The 17,451-nt window shown below is 36.3% G+C and overlaps 1 protein-coding gene across 2 annotated transcripts in view; it reads right to left on the reverse strand.

Moving 5' to 3' along the window:
• The window catches only part of LOC150102530 (uncharacterized), a 35,221-nt gene that overhangs the window by 12,828 nt on the left and 4,942 nt on the right, over positions 1–17,451 (reverse strand). Inside the window, exon 1 of one of the 2 annotated variants that reach the window (XM_090399490.1) lies at positions 3,798–3,896. The exons of the other annotated variant lie outside the window; for it this stretch is intronic. Coding sequence (XP_090255616.1) covers positions 3,798–3,821 — 24 coding nt within the window. The 5' untranslated portion in view covers positions 3,822–3,896. Of the gene's footprint in view, positions 1–3,797; positions 3,897–17,451 lie in introns of those variants that run through there. 2 annotated transcript variants of the gene reach the window in all.

Genomic DNA, 17,451 nt, shown 5'->3' on the forward strand with positions numbered 1-17,451 from the left:
ACATATTCAATGAATACACATACTAAACCAGATATCTGTAAGCCAACATTTAAACTATCCTTCGTTATCTGTTCTCGAAACAGGTCAAATCCATCTGTTACATGATTAAGAATGTACAAGCTTATTTGACAACTTGGTAGATCTACAGAATCTTGGGAGATATACAGATTATCAAAAATAAATATTTATGAATAAGTACGGAAACAAAGCTATTTCAAGAATGAAAGACTGTTTTGGAATCATCTTATGCTTTTCAAGATATTCGGAATTTAAGTAAATTTAGCTATAAGAAATTGCCCAAGAGTTGGAGAAACTGACATCCTCCATTACAAGGCAAGAACAACAACAAAAATTATCACCCTTGCTGAATTTAGGGGATGCATTAAGAATGCTAGGTTATTAGTTTGAATATTTCGCATCATTGTTTGGTGAGTGCCTTTATGATCACATTGTGATTGATCTACTGTGGAATTTGCTCAACTGGAGACGGAACATTTTTAATCAATACTTATTTTGTCTGTTGTGATAATCCATTAAACCACGAAAGCAACAAAAACCTTCTAAACTTCTGGAAACGGATTAGTGCTCTACTGCTACCTAATTCGCTTACACAATATTATTTTCCCCTGCAACAGGTTCCCACATTATATAAATAATTGCTCTGAATTTTCATTTACAGTAGCCGTATCAGAAGTCGCTATATCTCTGATTAATGTTTGTGGGTTATAATAATGTGGTGAGAGAGCCTCCTTAGCACAGTCGATTTCGACCCTTTGGTTGAAAAAACCTGGGTCGAATATACTCGTAGGCCTCATATTGAGGAGGAAGAGTTTTTCATCCCGTAAAACAGGCAAACCATCCAGAAGAATGCACACATTACACACACACACACACACACACACACACACACACACACACACACACACACACACACACACACACACACACACACACACACACACACACACACACACACACACACACACACACACACACACACACACACACACACACACACACACACACACACACACACACACACACACACACACACACACACACACACACACACACACACAAGAGACTACGATAATAAGGATTAACTACTCTGTTCCGTAGAATTTGGTTTCGAAAGAGGCCATGGTGCGATGTTGGTGTATTCGTTTAAGCTAAAACCGAACAAAATCATGTAGTGGAGTTCGTTTTCCTGGTCCATTTTTATCTATGCAATGCTGCATTTACTCATCTTCCTTTAAGCCCCTCCTACTTGGAAGGATCTGCTGTAATCTAACGAGACATTATTTTGTCATCTACTGAGCAGAGCTATCAGTGTACATAGTACATATTAAATTATTTGTGTGGGCGGTTTTTTCTTTGGTTTTCTTGTAGATACAACTCTTCCGTCTTGCCAAAGACAGACTAACCAACCCTGACCGAAAGAAGAGGAAAAGAAAAAAGTCTCTTTCCTATGAATGCGCTCGTTCTCTCTCTCTCTCTCTCTCTCTCTCACACACACAAGGAGGATGATCTGACACGCTGTCCATGCCCAAGACCGGCTAACTTGGCTATCGCTAAGAACGATCCTTAAGCTCCTCACGTCGTCGACGGGAATCGAACTTAGGACACGCCTTTCTCAAGCATATGGTTGCGAAGCGCATAGCCACTAGGCTAACCGCGCTGACTTTGGCATAATAATATTTATCATCATGGACGATTGAGAGGAGTTCATCATAAAAATGAAGACCCTGCTCTTGACTTTCTTGCTTCATGAACATTTCTTCCTGATACTTCGAACAGTCTTTTCTTCAATAATTATGCATCAAAATGAAACAGATAGAGTGATGATTTTATTCTCAGGCGTTCGATGGAAATTTTGCATTGTTTCCGGTAGTAAGATTGTCCCATTTTATGTGGTATGGTACCCAATCAGTTGTGTAATTTTTAGAAATTGCTTAGCTTTCCCCCCATTATCTCGTCTTCGCTATGGACATTATTGTGCGTAGAATATTCTTATTTCAATTGTTGTTCTATAGTGATAATGGTATGAATAGAGGACTTATTAAATGTAAAAAATAAAGAAATTCTCTAAAGGCTCTTTAGCCCTAAGGGAGTCGGTGGAACTCCTTTTCTTCTAACAAACCTTTTTTTGAAGACAGCCAATCTCCATTATTCCGGTTTTCACTGATAGTAATCTCAAAGTACCTTGGGAATTTCAAGGATATTTTAGGAGAGAGAGAGAGAGAGAGAGAGAGAGAGAGAGTACCGCAGACAACAGTACTCCTCTCTTGATTCTAAACTCTAACATTCTTATTATGGTCTGCAACAGCGTGGGTTTCTCGTTCGATTTTTTGAGATGAGGATTAAAACCGAGCCTCTGTAGCTTGATCGTCGAAAGACAACTGGGCTATAGAGGTTTTAATCTGCCCTTTGGTTGGATAGACCTGAATTCGAATCTCGTATGGAAGCAGGTGACTTTACGGGTTGTTTTGAAAATTTTCTACTCAATATGTAAATTTATTTATTAATGAATTGTTTACTGATTAGGAAAAAAAGAATTATTATTTTTTTATTTTGTATATGCAGCACCCCCACTTAAAATTTTCACCGGCCGCCACTACAAAAAGATCAATTTCATCTAAGTTAAACACTTGTTTGGGTTCACGGCGTTCAGTATGCTTGTTAAATTTCGCCGACCTCTTCCGTCAGTCTTACATTATGGAAGTCTGGAACTATAACACTAGTTAAATGTTTTATCCTCCGGTCATATTCGGCTTCTTCTAGAATTACTTGAGTTTCTACGGGAATACTCTTTTGATGCTCAATTCATGAAGCTAGAATCCTTTCCATTTTTTTTTTCCATAATCGCAGGTCGAATAAATAAAAATTCAAGCCGCTTTTGAAATTACGCGTGGCACTTTTATACGATGCTTAAATTCTTTTCAGCATTGTTTCTGATAGTACAAAGTGTGAATTTCAACTGAAGTCCACTCATTTATATTATATCCTTCGTTTTTAATTCCGCGCTCTTATCAACAGAAAACTTTTCTTTTAAGATAACTACTTTTCTTTCCTTTGAAAAAAAAAAGGGGGGGGGGACCGTCAACGACAATATAGGTATATTAAATCTGAAAATTAGCAGACTAGAAACGGCTGAAGTTAAAAGAACGCTAATGGTTTTCGCATAAACACAAACTTCTGTGAAGAGAGAACTAACTCACGTAAGCATAAACGCGGAAATTGCTAAAAAGTCACACACACACAAATTGCATAAGTTTGAACATACTTAACTTGAGGTATTGCTGTGTTTCATTCTCAGAATCTGATTATCATTGTTAACTTGGTACTGAGCAGCTACATTCTGCATGAATATCATATTCGATATTAATATTGCTAATAAATTATTAATAAAATAAAAACTGAAACATTAGCGACCGGATTGCAAACGCCCGTGTGAAGTTGATAAATCTATTTTTGTAGTGTGCGTTTAAAAAGGAAGAAGACTGTTATCCTGTATTCATAAAATAGAACAGTTCTAAGTGAATGTATATGATGATGAAATTTCGTATTCATGGACAGATATTAGTTTTTGTACCTAATTCAGTTTTAGCTTGCATAATGAAACCCTTTTTACATAGACGCACTTTCTGGATAGTGTTAATGAAATATAATATTTAACCTTTTATTATTGTAATTTTTTTGAATAACGACAAACTATAAATTCAGTGAACTATGCTTAAAAATATACACTTCTTATAGACATCAATACCTTGCAGGTATTAAAAAAAAAGTTCGCCCACCGTTTGTAGATCTCTCCTTGGCATTTTGCCAAGAATAGTCGATTCATGCTGAAGGAGAGAAAGAAATGAAGGATGTACGAATTGGTCGCCAATATGCGAAATCACGTGCTTTCTTGTCTGTCGCTATACTAGTGTATATATACTAGCTTGATTTTTGTTGTTGCTTTTTTGCATTATTTTTTTTTATTATTAATTTGTATGATGGATCCAGTACGGTCAACAAGTTCTGTTGTTAAACGTTTCAGTTTTTTTATGATTAATTTTTTTATTATTAATTTGTATGATGGATCCAGTACAGTCAACAAGTTCTGTTGCTAAACGTTTCAGTAGCTCTTGCAAAAGAATATTGAATAATGTGCTGACATTCTGCGAAAAAGAACGTCTCCTTGTTCCCCTTTCTCAAGTCATAAAACGTGAAAGTGCAATGGCGGGCGTATCGGGGTCGACTGTTAAAAGAATTCGTGGGGAATCAAAAGGTGAAGGTAAGCCAAAATTTAAATCTCCTAAAAAAAGCGCCAGAGTAAAGAAAACCATCGATACCGTAGCTTTGAATGATTTTGATGTGGACGTTATAAGAACTTTTCACGAATTTTACGTGGTCGAGAAAAGAGTGTCAACTGTTCCGAAATTGATTCCTGTGCTTAAAGAAAAAATTAATTTTCCTTGGAAAAGAGAAACTTTAAGGAAAATACTTCATGAAATCGGATTTTGTTTTAAAAAGTCCCAGAATAAAAGGAAACTTATCATGGAGCGAACTGACATTGTTTTATCTAGAACGCAGTATTTGAGAGCAATACGACGTTTCAGGGAGGAGAAAAGACCGATTGTGTATCTAGATGAAACTTGGATTGATAGTAATTTAACTTATGGAAAATGTTGGCAGTCTAAAGAAGAATGTGGAGTGCTACAAACCGGAAATGCCTCGCGGCGCATAATAATTTTGTGTGCGGGTGGAGAAATGTTTTTTTTTTTTTTACCGAATTCAAACTTACTATACAAAGCCAATTACCATAGGCAAATGAATTCTACGATCTTCGAAAAGTGGGCAGAAGAAAAACTGATTCCAAACCTTCCTAAAAATGCTGTTGTTATAATTGATAAAGCTTCATATCACTCTATTCGATTAAACAAAGTTCCAGATTGGTCTAATAAGAAGCAAGTTCTTATGGATTGGCTCTCTGCAAATAACATTTCTCATTCCCCAGATATGCGAAAAATTGAATTGCCTAATTTGGTTCAAAAGAAACTCGCCTACAACTAAACTATTTAAATTCGACACGATGCTCAAAGAGCATGGATTTCTAGCTTTGAGGCTATCACCATATCATTGCGATATCAATGCTATTGAGTATGTTTGTGCAGAAGCGAAAAGTTTCATTCGCCATCGCAACGTAACTGGAGATATTGACATGCCGAAACTTTTTAAGCTTTCAGAACAGGCGATTGAAAGTATTACAGTTCAAAACTGGGGAAAATATTGCTCTCATGTCACCTCATTGGAAAATATGTATTGGGACAGAGACGGAATTATCGAAGATTTATGCGAACCTTTTGTGATCAGTTTAAGTGAAAGCGATGGCGATTCGGACACCCATTCAGATGACTCTGAAGATTAAAAGGATTTGACAATGGTATTTTTTTCCAACATTTTTTTTTTGCATGGGTTTGTTAAAAGAGTCACAACAAGTCATAAATAATTAATCGGTTTAGGACATTAAAGTGTCTCAGTTCTCTCAACTGTAAGTTTAGATTATCTAAGTTCATTTGAAAAAATTTCTGTTTTTCTGTATAATTATTTTTATTTTATAGAAAACTTTCTTAAAAATAAACTTAGTTAAATTTTTGTTTTATGCTATACTTTTTTAATTTTGTTAATACTCTACGTACATTTTTCCAACTGTTATACCAGCAAAATAGTTACACTTTAAAAACTACAATGTTCGTAAAAGAAAAGCTAAATTTTTCGACCTTTAATAATAAACAGACACATCCCAGAAGACAGATTGATTACCCTATTATCGGAATGGATTCTCCTTTTTCTGACATGCACAGAAGTGTCGAGGGACCTCTAATCGGTGGGCGAACTTATATTCGAAACCCACCTTTACAACTAAACAAGCAGTGACTTTCGAAAACTATACTGCCGACGTAGGTGACAGTGCAGTTTTCGATTATGTAGTTTTTTAGTTAGGGCCAAATTCGGTTTCTTTATGATTCTCGGATAATTTCCATATAACAATTATTATACTACGGTTGGTAAAATACTATAGTGGAATAGTTTTGGAGTATTTTGTTATTTTAAAAAAATGATTAGACAGATTAAATGTCGATTAGGTATATATACTGAAAGCTATTCGAGAAATTACATTGTGTTTCTGCATATGATTTTCTTATACCTAGCGTTTAGTTAAATAATTTATCATTAAGTAACATAAATCACATGCTAATTGGTCATAATACGATCATAATACGCGGTATGAGAGGTCGCAGAACTAAGCCTGTATGTCCGCCTCAGGGTAGAATATGTACCACCGCAGCTAATAACTAATATTGTGATAGATGATGGTGAGTAATGATTCTTATAAAAGATCCATCATAGAATTCATTATATAGTGTCTATCTTTATATTTCAGCTTCCGCTACAAGCTCATCAATATTTCTGATAGTGTCTGTGGCCATTAGCAAACCACTTTTCTTTCCACTATACGCGACTACCTTGTTTATTTTGGGCAGAATAATTTATATATGACTCAGGTAATTGGAGAATTTACATATATATAAAAATAATATTTTTATTCTCTCTTTGTCTGTCTAGTTCTCTATATTATAAATCTGCAAATTATAAATTTGCTTTTATAATTAAATTAGAACCGATCTACCATATGCTTTCGCGTTATAGATTTAAAATGTTAATGTCGATTGATTAGTGATAAATGCTGCACTATTCAGCCGAATCTAAATAGACATTAAAGCTTAAGCTGTTATGCATGGCATATGGCGATATCTCTAAATTCTAAAATGTCTTACTTTTAGCCACTTTTCGTACAAATATCGAGTTTGATTTTATTAAAAATCGTTAGCTGGTCGATCCTATCCTTTGCTGTCACGGCAGTGCATTCCTTCCAGCATCCTTCCATAACTCTTCAGTGGATACTTGAAATGGAACACAAAGTTAGACTTCAATGCATAACATATAGAAAAAAAACGTCAATGAACAACTTCAACATGTGCACTGCTGGTAACACGTCTAGGGGTGTAATGCCCGGTGACCTCGGAGACCATGGAATTGGACCATCTCTGCCAATCCAGCGAGTCGGGAATTCTCGATTAAGACGATTGCGAACATCACGAGACCAATGAGGGGAGGTGGGGGGGGCTTCGTCCTGTTGAAAGATAACATTTGGTTGCATCTCCTGTAGCTGGGGAATGGCATAATTATTGAGCATGTGTAAGTACACATTTTTTCCATTAATTTCTTTTTCAAGAAAGAAGAAAGGGCCCATCACTCGATCATGCATTAGTCCACACCACACATTGAGTTTTGGACTAGCTCGGATGTGTTCTCTTATGTCATGTGGATTTCCAGATCCCCAGATCCTTACATTGTGTCTGTTGACTACTCCACTCACGTGAAATGTTGCCTCATCAGAGAAACAAACACGCTGCAAAAAATCATTATCCTCATCGATGCGGTTCAAAATGAGGTTAGCAAATTCTCCACCCCTTGGACGATCATCTGGCTTTATCTCCTGAACAATTTGGAGTTTGTACAGAAACAATTTCAAACGTTTGCGTACCACAAAGTGGTACGCAAACGTTGGCACTGTAACTGGAGATTTTGTTCTGCTAGCCACCGAACACATTGGACTTTTTCCTGTACTGAAGCCATTTTTAAAGAAAATCATCATCAGCAGCGCTCCTGGTGGCAAAAGCTGTATACTGAAGATATCAATATGGAAACTTTATGAGTGCCCAAGTTTACCTGCAACAATCTCATATGGGAGTAGCAGTGTTTTTCCCCCCGGAAACTCGGGTTTTTCATCCCGCGTAAAAGCAAATCGGCCATGAGAACACATGCAATTTACAAAAAAAAAAAAAAAAAAAAAAAAAACTGGTGTTGTTGTTGATGGGCGGTAGATGGCGTTGATGGTGGTAGTGTCGTTGTGTGAATTTGAATTAAGTAGCAAGGAAGAGGTGAGCTGTGTGGTCCCCCCCCCCTCTCGTGACGTGCCCTTTGACTCCTTGGAGGTGTCACGTGATAATAATATTGCCGGTCCTTTTTCCTGAATGATTAGCCCATTTGCTCTCCAGGCTAACAGCTCTAACAGGCTGCTTGTTCGAATCCTATCCTGGGCACAGATGTTTGTGAATGTCTTCTGGTGGGAGATGAATTTCATTGCCCGGTATTACACCACTACACTGCTAATTGGAGTTCTGGAGCAAGGTTTCTGGATTATCTAACCATTAGACCAACTACAGTATTAAAACAAATGTACTTTATATGATTATATATATATATATATTAATGGGAGGTTGAAATTTATTAAACTGAAGAAGTAGTACAAGTGATAATACAAATGTAATGTAGCAGCAATGCAATATAAGTAATAATAGAAAACAACAAAAGTAAGATTACAAATATAATACCTTTATATATATATAGATAGATTACTAAGACATGACCTATTGTTCACAAAACCATGCTGCCGCTCATAGAATATCACATTATTATCCACCTATTTCTAATTCTCTTTCTGAACTGAATAAATTTTCTTGCAGGTAAATTTGGGCACTCATAAAGTTTCCATACTGGTATCTTCAGTATATTGCTTTTGCCACCAGGAGCGCTGCTGCTGATTTTCTTTAAAAATGGCTTCAGTACAGGAAAAAGCCCAATGTGTTCTGTGGCTAGCAGAAACAAAATCTCTAGTTATAGTGCAGCGAATGTTTAGGGCACAGTATGAAAAGAACCCACCTGATGTCAAACTCATTAAGTTATGGAAGACAAAGTTTTTAGAAACAGGTTCAGTACATAAGGGTACAAGCAGTGGCAGACCATCGGTTTCCGAGGAGAGAGTGGAGGCAGTTCAAATTGCCTTCACCCGGTCACCGCAGAAGTCAATTAGAAGAGCTTCACTAGAACTTCAAATGGCAAGGAGTACAGTCCACAAAGTGGTATGCAAACGTTTGAAATTGTTTGCGTACAAAGTCCAAATTGTCCAGGAAATAAAGCCAGATGATCTCCAAGGCGAGAAGAATTTGCTAACCTCATTTTGAACCACATCGATGAGGATAATGATTTTTTTTTTGCAGCGTGTTTGTTTATCTCATGAGGCAACATTTCACGTGAATGCATTAGTCAACAGACACAATGTAAGGATCTGGGGATCTAGAAACCCACATGCCATAAGAGAACACATTCGAGCTAGTCCAAAACTCAATGTGGTGTGGACTAATGCATGATCGAGTGATTGGCACTTTCTTCTTTCTTGAAAAAGAAATTAATAGAAATGTGTACTTAGACATGCTCAATAGTTATGCCATTCCCCAGCTACAGGAGATGCAACCAAATGTTATCTTTCAACAGGACGGAGCCCCCCCCCCTTCCCTCATTGGTCTCCTGATGTTCGCAATCGTCTTAATCGAGACCGGACATTACACCCCTAGACTTTTTTCCTTTGGGGGTATGTTAAGGATCTTGTTTATGCAGCACCAGTTCCAGACCTTGTGACCTTGCGACAGCGCATAAGAAATGCAGTTGAAGGAGTCACACAACAAATGTTGGAGAATGTGTGGCGTGTTATTGATTACCGCCTGGATATTTTACGTTTTTACCGGCGGTGCATATGTTGAAGTCGTTCATTGACTTTTTTTTTTCTCTATGCTATGCATTGAAGGCTAACTTTGTGCTCCATTTCAAGTATCTACTGAAGAGTTATAATATATTATAATCATGGCAAACATTTGTAGACAACCTGTATATATATATATGTAAAAAAGTTTTTTTACCTTGGGAATAATGTATATTAGGGTTACCAAGTAATTTTATAAATAAACTTGGTTATTTTACTCCTAATAATAATATAAAAAATAATATAAATATATAAATAATATATATAAATATATATATATATACATTTATATAAAAAATATAAATATATAAATATATATATATAAATATATGGGAGATACTTTCCTTAGTATCATAACATACTAAAGAAAGTATCTTCCATAATGCAAAGCACATCTCCTTGCGGACATATATGATGCTATGCATTAAGGGAAGGGCCACTACCCAGACCTGCTTCGACCTTTATTGAGGTCTCATCAATGGGAGCTGGACCCTGAGATGCCAAGGTTGAAGTAATGAATAACTTATAAATATTACCTATACAAGTTGCCACAAGGTGCTTTGACCTTATTAAATAACAATCTCAGGATGAGAGAAAGTTGTAGAAAGTTTTTACTGGGGACAAAGGATTAAAACCAAGTTTATAAAATGCTTGGTGTCTTTTAAGATTGGTGTTCTTCTAGCCAAATAGAGGCAGATCTTATATTGAATACTTTAAACCTGAAAAGTCTGGACTTGCAGAACATGCCATCTTCACTAGACACAGAGTTCATTGGAGAAAGACAAGAGTTCTTCACAAAAGTCAGTTTCTCATGGAACGCCTTTATAAAGAAACGTGAAATTCTACTTCATTCTCCTAACTTAAACAGATCCGACGGCTTACGTCTCCCTTTTATGGGAGATAGTACTTTACAAATCAGCTAATCTTTCCTAACTTTTTATTGTATTGATTTTTTTAGTATTGTTTTTTTATTTTATTTTTTTTATTTTAATTTATTTTTATTTTTTTTTATTTTTAGGAAAGTTATTGACCTTTTTAGTTATCTTTAGCTACTTAGGTGGCGCTTTTTGGAATTGTCAATTATTGTTTAATTTGAGCTTAATGTACTGAAGATGCCTGTGACACACAGGCGAAAATTATACTATTAAATAATCTTTGTACGTGAGTTTTTTCCGTTATTAATTTTGTATCGAGTGGTTAATGTATCCACTCTGTAACCAGAAAGTCGAGGATTCGAATCCTGCCAGGAGCACGGATGATTGTGATTATCTTTAGGTGAGCGATGAACTTCATCGCTCGATGTGAGACCATCTCACCGCTTATTGGGGACTCGAAGTGACATAACAAAATTTGCTCCTGAAATATTTTCTGGACCGGGGAAACTCGTGGTGAAGGTGGAATAACCCAATCCACCTTTACCACGAGTTTAATAAGTTTTAAAATAATCTAAGGATTATTTTAAAAGTTTAATAAAAGAAAATACCAGTGTAAAGGCTACAAAATACCGTTAAAATATCACGTTCCAAAATGAAAAGTTAACATCAGACCATGGCACGTCTTTCTATCGTATTAGCTTTCGTATTTTTATCTCATAAAAAACATTCCATATATTTAAAAAAAAGTGAATTGAAGAAGAAGAAAGTTGCATTTCGAAATGGCTACTCTAGTGACATTATTTTTAATATAAGGATAAATCAGTAGATATATCAATCGAGAAATAAATTATCGAAATTGGTCAAAGAACTCGTCGGTTATCTGTAGCATTGTTTTCTTCATGCTCTCTCTGTATGTCTTTTTCAACTCACCCTCTATTTTTGTTCAGTTGTGTGGGTAAAATTGTCGATGGAAGCCAGTATATTCCAAAATTGGTCGAAAAAATGCGACTTGTCGTTTAGAGGTGTCTGCGGAAGAATGGAAAATAAACTTTCAACATCTTTCTCTAAATCCAGAGTAATTTAATTGTTTGCTCACACTTGGATAAAGGATTAAACTAAATTTATTATAGTCTAATCATTTGAAAAATAAACTTTCAACATCTTTCTCTAAATCCAGAGTAATTTAATAAAAAGGTGGCACACCGTTTGGCAACTCCTATAGGTAGAGATGACCTTGCTAATGCTTCTGCCTGGTATCTCCACTTGGGCTGGTATCCCCACTGAAGAGACCTCAATAAAGGTCGAAACTAGTCTGGGTAGTGGCCCCTCCCTTAATGCATAACATTATACATATCCGCAAGGAGATGTGTTTTGCATTAGAGATACTAAGATAGGAGCGATGTTAGCTTGCTTCACCTTTGCAACGAGTTGCCCGGTGTTGTACCACCTTACCCCAGTCCTGAAGATACTTTCAGGCGCAAACTTTGTTTACTCACACTTGGATAAAGGATTAAACTAAATTTATTATAATGCGGAAGAAGCAATTCCCCCCCCCCCCACACACACACACTTTCTACCCTTCATTTTAGTCCGATTCGACTGAATTTTTCAGATCTTAAGCAACGTATGAAACACCTATATTCCAAACTTTGTTGAAATCAGTTGAGCGATTCAACCTCGAAATGTGTCTTCTCCAGCGGTCCATAATTTTTCAGTTTATGCTAAATTTCTCAGGGATTCTGTCGTAAGAAAACGACTATGTTCGAAATTTAGTCGAAATCGGCGGAACGATGCAACTTGAAAAATTTGAGGAGAAGAAAGAATGATAATAATAAAAATTTTGCGCATTGTCCGTATTTTCAAACTGTCGTAATTTTTTTTGGGGGGGGCGTATTGCTTCAAATTTGACATGGTTTGTTCTGTTGGCATCATACCTGTTGTCAAATAAAAATGACTGAACGATAATATTCATCTTAAAACTGCAATTAAAGCAGGGAGAATTTTGGCCCCAAACATTGTTATAATAAAACTTGTCATTAACTAGTTATCCTATCTATTTATATGTTTATCAAGTTAGTTCCATGACTCTTGTTAAGTGGATATGGAGAGGCACATCGCATATCTAATCCATTTACCCCATCCACTGTTCTAATGTACAGCAGTTGTACCACCTTCCATTGGTGGGAACCATATTAAAAAGTATCCCACAATTAATAAGAATAAGAATAAAAATAAAAGTAATGAGAAAGCTTCAAATTAACTTCCGTATGTTTTTACAAAGGTATCTATATTGGATGGGCAAATTGTTGATAGGCTTCCATCGACAATTTCCGCGCAACTGGACAAAAATGGAGGATGGATTGTAACGGGGAGAGAGATAACCGACCAGTTCGCATGCTTGGCCACTTTCGATAATTTATTTCTTTACTATTACTAGAATTAATGGCAAAAAATACTATATCATCAGACTATATTACTGGGGGGAAAGAACGTAACATAACATAACATACATCATTAGACAATAATCATATACCAAAATGCGCAATTAAAACAACGGTGATCTAAAGTATTAAACTCTATCAATGATAATTATTCAGCTCTTTGTGTGAATTTTTCATTTTCTTAAATATTTAAATAAGAATGTTTTAAATAACAGTAATAAAATATGAAGAATATAACATTAATATTTTGTCATGAAGTCCATCTAATGAACGTAACCAATACGTGTTATGAATGCAGTGCACATGTATGTCAGTAGCAAACATTTATCTTACATTTTTCTATACAGATAAATGAAAAAAATAAAACAGCCATATTATGAACATTGACTAGATAAGTAAACTCAACATTTATCTACAGCGACCCGTCTTAGTAGGAATTTGCAATTTAGCAAGTTATACAAAAATGCGAAGAACGACAAAAACGTTGCCATATAAAAAAAAAAAACATCACTTCTCATCCTCATTTTCTCTTGCATGTTAGGCACAATAGTCTGTCACGAACATAAGACTTGCCTTTTTTGAAACCTATTTAGTGGTTAGATTTCTAATTCTAATTCTAATTCTAAAAAGTCCAGCTACTTTCCTATATGAGACCGGCTAACTCACCTTCAGTTGAAAAGCCCTGGTGAAGTTCCTTCGCGTCCTAAACGAAATTTGAACCTAGGTCTTTCCAACCAAAGACATTGTCAGAACCAGCTGAGCTACGGATGCTCCTGCAACATCGATTTTTCATCCTCATATTTTTTATAGATTAAAAAAATAAACGTTCAAGAAAGAAGGAAAGAAAGAAAAATAAAAATGAAATAACACACACATCTACAAGAAACTGCTTTCGTGATATAAGCTATAAATCACTTTAAACTGTTAAGCTACCCATGGCATTCAAAAAGTTTACTCCAAACATAGCCCACTCTCTATTTCTGTAAGAAATAGAGAAGTATGCAAAATTTGGTGGTAGCATGTCGAAGGTTCTCGTGATATAAGTCAAATTTTCAAAGCTTTGGGACCAGACAAATCCCTGTGATCTTATCATAATGAAATATAAATCTATATACTTCGCTATGATAAGATCATAGCTAAATATAGATGGATGAAGTTTGGTGCTCGGTGGGTTCAAAAATAAATAAATAAATGAATAATGTAAAAAAATAAATAAAAAACATCATATGTAAAAGGAACAAGATGTATACAGATGTAATCTGTATTTTATCAGAATATACTTTGAATTTTGAACTTGATTGGTTGATGGACTCTTTATCCTTGACTCTTTATCCCTTCATCTGGATTTTAGATTGTGGGTGATGAGATTATTGTGGGTAATTTACCCGCTCATGTGAGCATTGAGGCTGAATCAGCTTTCTCTTGCGATGGAGGATTTCGGTTTTTTATGTTTGAAATGATCTTAGGGCTTGTAGTCCGCTGCCTGTCGAACTAGCTGATTTGGGTGATTATCCATGATTGTGAAGAATTTCTCTGCAATGCTTGTCATGTAGGTCTTAATATCTGGAAGATTGGCTTCTTGGTGTAACTGGATGTTTCTGATGAACCATGGGGCATTAAATGCCATTCTTAGGCATTTATTCTGTATTATCTGAAGTCTGTTGATGTTGCTTTTAGTCGTGTGATCCCAGGTTGGAGAGGCATAAGTTAGTTGCGGTCTGATTACCGATTTGAAAAGGAGGATTTTGTTGCTTATGCTTAGGAAGCTGTTCCTGTTCAAAAGTGGATATAGCTGTGCTATAGTCTGACTTGCCTTAGTGGCAACACTATCCATATGTGACTTGAAGTTTAGACGTCTATCAAGATGAATTCCCAGATATTTGGTAGAATTGCGCCAAGGAATGATTTTACCAAACATTTGTATGCTTGTATTCGGTTCTGCTTTGCGTCTGGTGAAAAGTACTGCAGAGCTTTTGTTTGGATTAATTGCGATACGCCACTTGGTGTACCAATCCTCCAATTCATTGACTGCTCTCTGCAGCTTGATTGTGGCCAGGTGTGGACGGGGGGATCTGGCTATAATGATTATGTCGTCGGCATACAGAGCGGTGATAGCTGGAGACAGTTTGGGGAGATCTTCCATGTATATGGAGAAGAGTAGGGGAGATAGTAGAGAGCCTTGAGGTACTCCGGCCGTGATTCTCCTCTGTGTGGATCTGATACCGTTGAGTTGTATTTAAAATTTTCTGTTGTGTAGATATGATTTGATAAGTAGCACTAGTGGCAATGGAATACCAACTTCGTGTAGTTTAAAAATTAGTCCATGATGCCACACTCTATCAAATGCCTGAGTGATGTCTAGAAAAACTGCGCCAGTGTGTTGGTGCCATTCATACCCTTGGGTTATATGTTCGATAACTCTGTAAATTTGTAGCGTTGTAGAGTGATATTTCCTAAAGCCGAATTGTTCATCTTGAATTATATGGTTGATATCTGTTGCCTCTTGAACCCGTGTGAGAATAGCACGTTCGGCTATCTTACCTATGCATGAAAGAAGGCTGATTAGTCTGTAATTTTCAGGAAACTGTGTATTTTTACCAGGTTTGGGAATTAGGAAAACGTCGGCAATTTTCCATCGTTGTGGGAAATAACTTAGCCGGAGGATGACATTAATGATGGCTACTAGATGCATAACCCCTTTGCGAGGAAGTAACTTGAGTACCTTGTTTGTTATTCCATCTGGACCCGGAGCCTTTTTGTTATTTAGTTTTCTTAAAATCTCATATACTTCTGTTGGTGACACGGATTTGTTATTGGATTGAATTGAGGCATTTTAAGTTATTTTACGCACTTGGATGTGAATTTTACTTATGAAATTTATATCTGTATTGATATAATTGGGGCTGCATTGTTTTTCTAAACTGTCAGCAAATGCTTCAGCTTTTTCCTCGTCGTTGTAGACAACATTAGATTCACCTTGGATTGGAGGAAATGTAAAACGCTTTGAACGGAGTGATTTCATCATTTTCCATATTGATTGATCCTCTGTGTTTAATTGGAGAATTTTGTTATTCCAGAGTTGGTTACGGTGGTCCTTTAGGGCATATCGAACCTGGTTTGTTGCTCTATTGACTGCTTGTTTATCCGCTGGGTCCATTGTTCTCTGATATTGTCTTCTTAATCTGTTTTTCTCTTGGATAAGACGTTTTATATCCTGTGGAAGTTTATTTGATGGTGTACATTTGGTTATATTTGTTACCTGTGTTATAGCTGTCAGCAGTTGTTTTTCAAGAGTCTTCACTGCTTTTTCTACATCTTCAGCAGATGTTATATGCGGTATTGGACCAAGGTTTTCCTGGAAGGCTGAGGGAAGTTGTTTCCAATTTATAAATGTGGTGGTGTTTTCTGTTAAATCTTGTATGGTGTCTAGTTGTAATATGATGGGGTTATGATCAGAACTTAAGTCGTTGATTGCTTGTATCTGATAGCTGTGTGCTATGTTTTTTAATATAGCTATATCTAGTACATCAGGACGTCCAGTAGCTCCATAATGTGTGGGTTCAGTGGGTCCTATTACTGTTATATTTCTTGAAGTGGTGTAAGAGTTGAGTATTCTTCCATTAATATTTGAGTTTCTGCTGTTCCAGACTGAGTGTTTGGCATTAAGATCTCCTGCTATAATCAATGCTCTGCCTGTATTTAGAATCACCTCTAAGTCAGATTCAAGGAGTTTTTTATTTGGGGGGTTGTAGGCTGCATATATCGTAATGCTGCTTGTATTTTCCATATGTATTTCTATTCCTGTAGTTTCCATGTGTTCTGTTTGGGGTTCTGCTATTGAATTATGTTTTATGTTTCTTTTCACAAAGATGGCAGTGCCTCCACCTCTAGCAAAGCATCTGTCTGTACGGTAAGTGCTATAACCATTGATTCTGATTTTGTCACTTGGACGAAGATGTGTTTCATTTATGAGGATGATGTCTGCTTGAGTTTCTGCTGCAAACTCCTGCAGCTCCTGTAATTTGATAGTAAACCATTTGCATTCCATGAAACAATTTGTAACGATTTCGGTTTTCTTTTAGACTTATCCATTAAGAATTTCCATAAAGAGTGATTGTGTATGCCTTAAGATGATATCTTTGGCTTCTTGAGTTGGGTTGGTTTGTTGGAGTTCAGCAAGCATTTCACCTAAGTGGCTTGTTATGTTCAGTAGGATAGGTTTGTTGGTTTGCTGTGACTGCTTTGGTTTTGGGTCTTTTTGGAAGGTTGATCTTGTAACTTCAGCATACGATCTTCCATCCGTTGTGGAGACTATGGTTTGATGGGAAGACGCTTGTTCTTGAAGAGGTTTACTGGTTTTGAGTTGTAATTTTTGGTTTGGGGGAAATGCTATACAGCCCCTATAGTTTGCAGGGTGTGATCCTCCGCAGTTTGCACACTTTGCTGGAAGTGTACGAGGTTTATGGCATTCATTTGATGCATGTTT

The sequence above is a fragment of the Typopeltis vanoorti genome, chromosome 10 (genome assembly GCF_054136105.1).
Source record: "Typopeltis vanoorti isolate ZY-2024b chromosome 10, IOZ_Tvanoo_1.0, whole genome shotgun sequence".
NCBI classification, from domain to species: domain Eukaryota; kingdom Metazoa; phylum Arthropoda; class Arachnida; order Uropygi; family Thelyphonidae; genus Typopeltis; species Typopeltis vanoorti.